Source organism: Lepisma saccharinum, chromosome 29 (assembly GCF_977018435.1).
Source record: "Lepisma saccharinum chromosome 29, izLepSacc3.1, whole genome shotgun sequence".
In the NCBI taxonomy this organism is placed as follows: domain Eukaryota; kingdom Metazoa; phylum Arthropoda; class Insecta; order Zygentoma; family Lepismatidae; genus Lepisma; species Lepisma saccharinum.
The window spans coordinates 35367225-35379171 of record NC_139257.1 but is presented as its reverse complement, the minus strand read 5'-3'; the positions used below and the strand labels follow the sequence as shown (position 1 = coordinate 35379171).

General features: G+C 37.1%; 1 protein-coding gene across 4 annotated transcripts in view; it reads right to left on the bottom strand.

The window, feature by feature from the left end:
- Nucleotides 1-2289: 2289 nt before the first annotated feature.
- LOC145981633 (uncharacterized) overlaps nucleotides 2290-11947 on the bottom strand; it is a 247787-nt gene continuing 238129 nt past the window's right edge. For 3 of the 4 annotated variants that reach the window (XM_083115017.1, XM_083115019.1, XM_083115016.1), the window contains exon 8: nucleotides 2290-2989. In XM_083115017.1, coding sequence (XP_082971143.1) covers nucleotides 2895-2989 — 95 coding nt within the window. In that variant the 3' untranslated portion in view covers nucleotides 2290-2894. The remainder of the gene's footprint in view (nucleotides 2990-11947) is intronic. The other variant, XM_083115020.1, reaches the window with a different exon arrangement.

The window sequence follows — 11947 nt, the reverse complement described above, 5'->3', positions numbered from 1 at the left end:
ACAGTGATATGATATTTTAATCCTGTGTAGAAATATTCACTATATTATTTCACTGTACTCATATATACTGTGCATGCATTATCAAAATAATGCACACATCGCGAATCTTCTGTCCTTCCCTTGCGGTAGCAGTTAGTTTGGCAACAGCGCAGTAGCACTGGCTGGGTATTGGCCGAACTCATGTTCCTTCTAAAAGCGTACGCCGTATAGTTTCGGCCTTGGACCCTGTTATAGAATTGCGACCTCCGAAAACTTTTTGCAGGTATGTTTTAACTCAGCGTTTTCTGAATTCTCATCTGCTTTGTATAGGTTATATTAGCGGTACATAAAACAAATGTGGGCTTTTATAATGCCATGATTTGTTTGTGAAATATGTACCACAGAGAGCGAAAATAAATTGAAGAAGAAAAATAGCGTGATGGTCTAAATATGGGATGACATGAGGTCTAATGTTGAGATCACATTTTCAACAAATATTTGGATGTTTTTCTTAATTTCGATTTTTCCCATTCCGCGTGATATTCAAAACAACAGATTATTCATAAATATGAATTTTATAATGTTTTAGCGACAAAATGTCTGTTTTTTTAAAATTTTTATTGCTTTTTGTGATATTGCCACTAGTAGCCCATATTTAGACCACAATTTTGAAATACATCATTTTACCATTTTTTGGAAATTGCTTTTTTATATATATAAAAAAGGGAGACCACCTATACTTTAGCATTTAAGTGTATATTTCTTAGATATGCATTTTAAAGGCAGGTCCTTGATATATATTTTTTTTCCTCCGAAAATGACAAAATAAAAAGGGGCCCATATTTAGACCTTTTCCTCTACTGGTATAACTCCAGAACAAATAGAATAACGTTCTCGATTCATTTGACTTTTTCATTTCTGTAGCTTTCAAGTGAGTTCGGGCCGTATTCTGTAACTTCACACGATTCGGAAGTGTTGCCATTTCTTAAAACTTCTTGTAAGAAATCTAGATTTATTTTCAGTAGTAATATTTTCTGATGGAAATTGCATGCATTTGGAGATAATGTAGGTGAAAGAATAAATTCTATTACTTAAAGCTACTTCTGCCATTTGCAAGTGTCAGACAAATTTTCAGATGGCACAAAGTGGGGTGCAAGGGTGAACCTTCAGGGAGGCAACCAGATGCCAAATTCTCTTCCATGTAGTACACACCGGACTACATTTTGCAGACTAACGAGGCTCTGGCGTCTGTACTCTCTGCCAGAATAATCCTCTGTTGTGCTTGTGTTATCTTGTCGATTTGTGTTTATTGTTGTTTCATTCATTTCATCACTATCCTTTCGCATTTCGCATCTTCGCAATCAGCCACAAGCGACAGAAAAGCGAATTAAAATAGAGAAAATTATAGATTTAATGTGGATTGACGACTTTGGTGCTGTACCCCCTCCTAAGAATCTTCAAGTAACCCCTATAAGCTTCCATTCTTGCATCACTGGTTACAACATTGTGCAATTAACAATTTTCTCCCCTAATAGTGTTTCGTCTCCATAAGAAGAAAAAAACTCCTTTAGTTACCATGTTCATCCAACGCCCTTCTAAATTAACAGAAACCACTGTTGCTGAAATGAAATGTTTGAAATTCAATTTCCCTCCCTCAGGACGCTCATGAAGGAGAATTCACAGCTAAATGACTAGGTGCATCATGTGGCCTAGCATCCGAGTGGCATGTCGCTTGGAAATAAACCTTCTGCAACTTTACACACACAAGTGGCATCAAACACTGGGTGTCATTCGACTGGGCTGTACTGTACGTTCATCAGCTTGCGATGTGTTTGTGCCAGCTAATTTCTAAACATTGGCATCGCCAGAAATTATAATATCGTGGTTCTGATTGTTATTGTACGTTTATAACTACTATGAACTAATATAAATAAACCAAATTTATTATTATAACTTACTCTCTAGCCTTCTTAAAGGCTGGTTTTTGGCTGCAGCAACACAAGCTTTCCCTCTCTCCCTGTCCTGGGCAAGATGAATCCAATCTTTTCCGATTTCCTATAGGTCCATCTCAACGTTATCCCTCCATCTTCGTCTTGGCCTTCCTACATGTCCCTTACCATCAGGTTTCTCAACAAGAATCCTGTACACGCAGTGGCGGCGATTAGAGGGCGAGAGTGGGCAGTTTCCCCCTTTTTGCGATGCAAATAAATCACTTCATATTTTAAGGGGGAACTAAATCCGATTTTGCGGTAAAGTTTCGCTAACAGATGGCAGCACCACACAGGTTAAAAACGAATGTAAATAATACAATTTTATTGGTGCACAAATAACTTCTGAATATTTTTATTATCTCCTTCAGTCTGATTCACACTGAGACCAAAAACAAACAATATATCACATCTACCATGCTGACCAATCAGCTTTCTTCTTGGACCAATAATATAAACATTTTCAAGAGTGAACACACACATTTGCCAACAGTAAGTACATAATGTTCATGTAAAGTCTAAAACACAAGCATTTGTGACGGATATAGTGGATAGTATGGTGTCCTGGTGCTTATAAACGGTACTTACTGTATTGTATCTTCTATTATTGAGAAATAAATTTGTTTATCTTGTAACAGCAGTTCATTTTGAAGTTCTCCAGCACTTCCTCACTCATACTTATTGTAACTAGAAAGTACTTTCCACAGCACAACATTGAACTCATTACTCTAGCATATGTGATCACATATTCGTCTCACTATGCGTCATCGCTCGATGATGTACAATACATAATATATATATTTATATTCACTTATATATATTTATTTATATGTATACTTTAAGGTTTGTCCACGCTCTCACACTCACAGCTTGCTTATTCACACACATACACACGACAGAATGCTGTCCTACACATGTATGTGTCCTTCACATGAAACACTTCGGTCGTGGTGATGCAAATCCAACTCCCATACCAAGTCGCATACCAGGATCCCCATAGGCAGCAGGCTCTTCCTTTATCACTGTAAAAAGATAAAATATCCTATAGATTTTTTCGAGTTTATGTACTTTTAGACTATTTTTTTTATTGGTGCAAGATTTTGTTGTGGACTGGTGCTTCAATTTAAATAAGCTACAAAAACCAGTCCATTTCATTCAATCATAGTTTCCTATGTAAGAGATGCAGTCAAGTGTTAAAATTTCTGTTTCCTGATAGAAAATAATGATTTCTTTAAAAAAAATCCGTACAAAATTTTACTGTTTTTACATAAACAATTGTATTTGTGTTTTACTAATTTATCAATAGCAGTGAACAAAAAGGAGCATTAGAGTGACAGGTAGAACAATAACAATATTTTAATGAAAATGTGTAACTTTAAAATAAATTTCTGCATTTTATGCATTTCATTCCCTTTATTCTTTTTTTTAAAATTACACTTTAGATTATATGGATTCAATAATTCTTTGTTCTGTGTTGGTTAAGAAAATCTTGCATTCACTGCATCTCCTTACATCAAGTGAAGAGATAATATGCGAGGGAGATTTGAAAAATATTAACAAATATGACAGTAGGCCGGTTCCCCAGCTGCTATGGATGTCTGTGAATAAGGAGAAAGATGGTTAATATTGGGCATTTTAGAACATAAGAATTATTGTGATTTGTCAGTAAATTAATCAATATTATGGAAAGATTGGAAATACTCAAAAAAAAAAGTCATTAACATTATTCCACGTTGTTATGCAGAATAACACAAGTTGCCTTCTGGTGGTCATAGACTGGAATTGAAGTTTCCGAGCAAACCATTTTTGGTGTCCGTTCATTACAGTCTCAGGCTGGGGTGGAGACGTTTCAACTGACACCTGGCGGGAAAAGTAGCAACTATATTATTCGGGAGCCTTTCGATTCGGCCAATTTTTTAACACAGGAATGCTACAGGGAACAATGTAACAGTGTATCAGATCATAATCAAGGCTTACAGCTAATGGAACACCATATCCAAACAATGTTACCACATGACAACCAAATCAGAAATATCCTGTGACTCATATTAGAAAATCCTATAATAAATAGTACAGATATCAATCACAATTTTTATTCACTCTGATTTCATTTCAATAAAACTAATAAAAAGCTTAGTGATTGACACTTTGTCTACTGCTATCTTTGCCATTGATGGTGCATATTAAATTTATAAAGCCTCAACTGAGAGTTTAACAGAACAATGATGACATTCAACAACCTATTATATTAGAATCCCTCTATTCCTAGAAACACATGATTGTAAACATGCAATTGTATATTATGAACATACAAAGCTCATGCATGCAGAGTGCTGGGGTACATTGTATGGACGCTTTCCACTTTCAAATTAATCAAATATTTAATAATTTGACCACCAATGGGGTAGACTAGTCAAGGCACAGCTCAGCAACAACTGATTAACTGTTTATTTTGTGTCTCGTCTTATCATTAGCAGCGGTTTTGCACATTACAGGCTAAATTAAGTACTAGACCTCACTAACTGGCTAATTACAATTACTTATGGTCTAATTTTTTTTGTTGTTACTAGTGTTCATAAATGTAATGTACATTTGTAATGGTACCAGAACTTTATGAACACCCTGTACACAGCGGCGGCTCGTGACTTTTCAAAGATGCGTGCTACAACTGATGCTGTTTTCCATGTACTTATAATGATCCCTACCCCCCCACCCCCACCCCACGAACGTTAAGTGGTCGACTTTCGATCTCGCCATCAAAGTTCCGGGTTGGAGTCTCGGCCCGGGTATGGGTATTCTTTGTGAATGCCCCTTCATTAATTTCATTATTACAAAGTATTACAAAGAATACCCATACCCGGGCCGAGACTCCAACCCGGAACTTCGATGGCGAGATCGAGTGCCTTTAAATACAGTGTTGTTGTCAAGATGTTCCTTAACAGCGTTGTCTAAACTGCTGACAAAATTAACGAGCCCTATTAATACCCCAGGGTTTGCGGAGAAATCTGTTTCATCGTGGCCATGCAGGGCCAACTCAAAAGCTCCACTGAACTTGATGCAGTCTATGATTTTTGACAAGACGTAGCGATTTTTTTCAACTCGTTCATTATGCTTTTGAAGCGATTCTAAATAAGCGCTGCTTATCTGCGTTGCTATGTCGACAGTTCCGAGAGAGACATTATTCATGTGTTTTTTGCTTTCACTATGCTTTCTCATATATTCACTTAAATGTCCTAGATCTTTTACCCCTCCTTTAGACCTCGAATCGTTACTTCCAAAAAGTATGCAAGGAAAACAGAATAATGCATTTCGAATTTGACACCCACAAAGCCATGGTTCACTATCGTACAGTTTTCTATTAAATCGCCTTTTATGAGTAGCGTTCGTACCTCCCTTTGCATTTTGCGATAGATCCAAATCTGGCAACGGCCGTCCTAGAGCTATTATTTCCAACTTTTCTTCAAGCGTTCTTCAAGAGAAAGGTTGTCTTCAAGCGTTCTTCAAGAGAAAGGTCGCTGCAACAAAGAATCCACCGAATTCATCGTACACTCACTTTCACTTCTAACAACAACAAAAAGCTAATCCTTCACAACAATGACCACCACTTCACGCACCACGCGATTTTAACACAATGAACCGCGCGCAAAATTTTCGGGTCTGGAAGCCGGGGAAAAATGACGGTACTCTGGAAGTTTGTTTCTTGACGATTGAAGTGCTACATAAACACAAGGAAATATATTTCTAGCATTTAAAAACAGGTAATTTAGTTAAAATATAAAATTAAAATTTCCTAAACATAAATTACATAGCAGAATCCACTTTCGGAAGCAAAAAAGGCACGGACTATAGTTTCAGAGTTGCAATCTTTACAACTTACCACCGAAATAGATAAAATGCTAAGGGGTAGTGTCAATTCGCGTTCCAACTTTTTGCAGGTGCTGCTAATGTATACGACATGTTACAAACATTGCATAAGTCTACACTGATAACGTACAGAACGTTTGAAAGTGACATTAATAAACGTTGTTCTGACAGAGGCAATACGTTGTCGTAGACTTTCTTCTTATCCTGAGATGGCACACTTACCGTGCTGTCTCTTCCTGTAGCACGCTAGCAGACGATTTTCCTCGAGCCGAGACCCTATTCCCCGTACGAATCGAGGAGTGGGGTGTACAGTATTCATACGCGCAGTGACGAAAAAGGGGCGAAAACGTGCTGTTGAGATTCTAGCACGGTAAGGTATTCCTTATAGCCCCAACAGCGTGAGGGAAATACGTGGCGCCGCTGGTAAATGTTGAGGCTCTTAACATGAGAAGTTTCATTTCACTTTAGGGTTTCATTAAACGTCTTGCATCTGCGAGATTTGCTTTTTTCTTCTTTTCATTTTAACAAATTTAGCAACGTGCTATAGCACGGTAGCACGTATTAAGCAGCCGCCACTGCGGCTGTACATTTACTTCACAGTAAAGCATTCTCTTTGGATCTCTGCATCGAGTGAACGAAAGCAAGTCTCCGTGCAAGTAGTGAATTGAGAGGCCTCGACCAATGAACGAATGAACGCGTGAGGGAATGGGATTGCACGGGGGGGTGACTGCAGTGCTTTGGTCCGCCATGACCTTCATACCCATCTCTAACGTTATGTAGAGCAGAGTATAGTTTGGTTTACAATCGCTAATAAATTTGCCCACATTTGTACCACTCAAGAAATTTTGTATTGCATTTCTTATACAGGGTGGCCCAAGAAAAGGTAACCGAACACATAAGCGGTTCTACATTTTTGTTACCTTTTTGGGCCACCATGTATAACATTGATTTACTATTCAGAGGAACCGGCGGCCTGGTTTACCCTAAATGCACCAGAACAAGTACATATCCCTGAATGTATTGTTTCCCCTATTTTTACATTTATTTGCGGCCACCGTGGCAGATCACGCCAAATGGGTTCAATGATGGTAAGGTACAATTGATGCAGGTACACTCATAAAGAACACCCACATGCCCTGTCCTGGACTTAAAGCAGGGTAACTTCGGTAGGGAGATCAAAAGCAATTGTTTCTTTTTAAGTCCATGCACTGATAGGTTAATTCAGGGTCTTTACTCGCTGGGAATTGTGCATCATTTATTGGCTCCGGGAATTATACGTGAAAAATGGCAACTTTTATCAATACCAATCCCATTGAATTTATACACATTTATTAATGCCCTGAGGCAAGGCTTTGACAGTTTAATAGTTTTTATTGTATGTGCGCATTACTTACATAATTTTCCTGTAGTTTATGGTTATTACAAGCATAAGAAAACAGTTTTTCGTTGTGACGTTTCAGGAGAACACACGCTCCCTTCATCAAACATTTATTTTCATATTGACTAAAGATACAGTTATAACAATGGTTAGCAATTTTTTAAACAAGAAGAATCTGTTACATAATGGATGTTGTCAATGTTACATTGTTGTAATATAGCAACTTAACTGTGTAAAGAAGCAGTCTGTTTTATTTTTATTTCAAATAAAAACATAAAGAGTTGAATGTCTGGGAAGCTTCGTTCATTGCAGAACAACACCGGAATAAATTAAATAATGCAAATGGTAACATAGATCCAGTATGAAGTTTTCTTTTTCACAAATGGAGTAAGCCACCATCTTTAAAATTTAATGTAACAGAAAACATCAAGAGACTTTGTGAAAACAATGATGAATTTGAATTACCTGATGATATTTGGGATTCATAATTTTAAATAAAAAAAATAATGTGATCAATTTTTTTTTGTCTGAAAAAAAAAATAAAACAGACTGCTTCTTTTCACAGTTAAGTTGCTATATTACAACAATGTGACATTGACAACATCCATTATATAACGGATTCATTTTGTTTTAAAAAAATGCTAACCATTATAACTGTATCTTTAGTCAAAATGAAAATAAATGTCTTTTGAAGGGAGCGCGTGTTCTCCTGAAACGTCACAACGAAAAACTGTTTTCTTATGATTGTAATAACCGTAAACTACAGGAAAATAACTTTACAGTTCAGCTTTTATTTTTATCGAGGAAGGACAAAGCTGCGTGGAAAATAAAACAGAATTCTGTCAATCCGTTTGCTTTTTTAGTGTCTATTGCAGAACAATCTATGACAGACGGGGGGGAAGATATCTTGAAAGTTTATTAGCTAAATTTCCAGTTTGAAATTCTTACGTAGTTGACAATTTTGTAGATCCCGCAACATTTGTGAATTGTGTTTGCAGATTTATTTCGAGTCTGAGTATGTGAAAAGCAAATGTAAACACCTTAAATTATATACCCAGATATATATACCGTTTAATTGAATTAAATTAGAATTTTTGGATAAATTGGAATCACGCAGACCCTCTATATTATTAATATATTTGTGTGTGTGTCTTATGTGTGGATGGTGAGAGGCGGGGGTAATACATAAGGTTGAAACAGAGAAAACATCTTCTTGTACCCTTGAATTTTTGGAAACTTCGTCTTGAATATACTTGAATTTTATAAAGATCCCAGAGTAGCCATCCTGTAATTGGGACTGGACCTACAGTTTAAAGTGGGATCCGTGCCATAGGCGTGCGCACGGGGAGACAAGGAGGGGCAAATGCCCCCCCTAATCATGGGCGTCCGCGGATTTTTTTCACTGAGGGACAAGCAAGATATTTTTCCATGGAGCATATTACCCCGATAATAGTGTTGCTCCCTCAAAAACCATCTCTTTGAATTTCAAATTATCGCATTTCTGCATCCCCATTATAATAATTAATGTAAATTATTATGACTGAAATTAAGTATACGTGTGAAAATGTACTTTTAGATTGACGTTCTGTTTCTAAGGGTAGATGTGGTCATCCTTGCCCCCCCCCCCCCTTCCAGACGTCCATGCCCCTATATTATTATATTTTCACCTAGAAATTTAGGATAGATGAATCTTTTCACCGTTGAAATGTGTTTTTAAGCCGATGAAAGTTCAAAGCAACTACGGGGAAGGGGGTGCAGTGGTGCAACCACAGGAGGGGCAGGGGGCATTGGCCCCCATCCTTGGACGGAAATTAATTTTAGGGACAAACATGGAAATAAAGGAAAGCAAGACTAGCAGAATCTAAGAGCAGTAGGAGAAAAGGATACTCAAGATGGAACTAGTTTTGAAGTCTTTCTTGCATTATTTCTTCCAAACGGCCAAGATTACCTGCAGGGGGCACAGAGCTGCAATTGTCTTCTCTATTTTCTTGCAGTCTTGTCAAGTTCAGAGCCGTACCTAGGGATCGGTGGGAGTTGGCCCTGGACGCCGAAAGATGTAAATAAAAAATGCCATTGCGCTCCATGAAAATTTTTCCGCTATATTAAATCAATATTGTTTTCATTTTGCAAAAATTTGGATCTGCAAATTTTCTTGCTCGCAATTTGTTTTCTGTACTGCATTGTAAATTACCAGGGAGAGAACTGCCGCTGCTGAACGGATTTCTCTTAAATACATGAACAATTGTTTGGTGGAAAAGGAGCGCGCACATTTGAGAGACAATTTGTATGATTTTTGCTGTTGGTTTGTTATGGGGCGGATGAATTGATTATGTATGTATTGTGTGTGTGTGTGTATATACATATATACACTCCTCACAAAAAGTTTGGCATATCGTTATACTGGACACAAGTTTGTAACATTATTATACAGCGTGTGACAAAAGTCCGGGAACACTTTAAAAAATTTATTGTAGCCAAACCAGTAGCATTAAAAAGAAACAAAGTACATCATTTCAAAGAGTAAAGTTGTAAGTTTTTTTTTTCATTGCAGGTGTTACGTGTAGTTCCATATATCCAGTAGCATACGCAGGATTTCATCAAGGGGGGTGTTATTTCTAAAAAAAATTTCCAAATACACATTACCATTGTTTTATTATACTTTAATTAAATAATAATAATCAAAATTAATTAATACTTATAATTAATTAATTAGCTAAATTAGTACTAATACTACTACTACTAATACCACTAATACTACTATTAAGTAGTAGAGATCTACATAAATATAGTATTTATGAAAACATTAGAATGAAATTACTTTCTAGTCATTCGATTTTTAGCAACTCCTGGGAGCATTTTTTTGTTTCTTTGTTACGAAATAATTGTCTGGTCAACGAGGTGAGATATTTCAAGGGTGAAGAGATCCATAAATACAAGAACATATATTAAAATAAATTGAAATAATCAAAGTATGGAACTCATCCAAGGAGCTGCGGTGATCTGGTCGGTAGAGCGTCTGACAATCACGCCGAAGATCCGGGTTCGATTCCCGAAATTGGTTGGAATTTTTCCGGCTTCTTCCCTGCATAAATGTCCCCGATAATTCACATCTGGATTGCCTCGCTGATCTTACCAACAAAACATTTTACAATAGTTAAGCTTATTGTCGTTTCAATAATTGTCTAGTCAACAAGGTGAGAGACATTTTAAAGAGAGACATTCAAACGTGCTGCGGTAAACAATACAATGGGAAGGCGAATTGGTGACTGTATTCTTGTCCGCCTAGCCTTTGTCTATACATTAGCCTCTTACAACGTACCAAGAACTTTATTTAGTTAATTCTCTGTTCACACACAAAAAAAATACATGTTCTTGAACACTGGCGTACGTAGAGGGGTGGCCGATGGTGTTCCAGCCCCTACCGAAATTTTGAGAAAATCAGAATTTTCAAATAAAAATCCCTTAAGAACTTTAAAAAATCAAAATGTGTAAATGCGAAACCTCTTTTAAAGTGAATCCCGATTACCATTTTTGTCTTTGAATACAATTTTAATAGACTGAAAAGCTCCAAAAATACGAAATATTTTATTATGCATCCTGCCCTCCAAAACGAAGCCATGTGCTATCCACATTTACTATTCCAGCCCCTCTCGAAAAAAAAAATCCTGCGTATGGCAGTGTATTGAACATTGTTGCAACTGAGATACAAAACAACTTTTCTTTCTGTTTTAAATCATAGTTACCCTAACCTAACCTCATAACCTCGTGTTTATTTTCAAGGCATCACTCTGAAAGACGCGTGTTTGGAATGCTGTGCTTTTCTCCATGCTGCATGGAAATAATAATTCAAATTATTATTATTATTATTATTAGTAGTAGTAGTAATAGTAATATTATTGTCCCAGATCTTTGACTGTGAAAAATTGGCCATTTAATTTTTTTTCCACATTATTTTTTATATTATTTCACAAGCTCAAGGGGGGTTTAAACCCCGTAAACCCCCCCTTGCGTACGCCACTGCATATATCGTCGCTAGGTGGTGTCATAATCAAGATGGCGCTTTCTGGAGCTGGTCTTTGTCATTAGGATATAACTTTTGCACTAACTGTAGTCTGTACGGTTTCATGTTTATTTTTTTATGCAAAACCCGCCACACAGTCATTGTTGACATTTCCAACTCACGTGAAGCTCTGCATCTCCTTGTGAAAGCTTCTCTCACTCGCTCAATGTCATTTTCACTCACACCTGGCCGACCACTTCTCTTCTTGACACACAAGCACCCAGTTTCAACAAACTTTACATGCCAATTGTAGATTGCCTTCCTGGTTGATGGCTGCTTTCCCGTACTTCATCCTAAATTTTCGTTGAACATACGTTGAACTCTTTGTTTTGTTAAAATTCTAGCACGCAGAAAGCGTTCTCAGCTCCAGAAAGCGCCATCTTGATTATAACACCACCTAGCGACGGTATATGGAACTACACGTAACACCTGTAATGAGGGAAAAAACTTACAACTTTACTCTTTGAAATGCTGTACTTTGTCACTTTGTAATGCTACTCGTTTGGCTACAATATATTTTTTTAAAGTGTTCCCGGACATTTGTTACACGCTGTATTAGGTAATAGGCGATAGGCACGGTGGCATATGTCGGCGAATAGACGAGAATGTCCACCAGACAGATACCATGTGTTGTTGCATTCCAAGGCCGTGTCTATCACGTATTGTCTAACATAACAA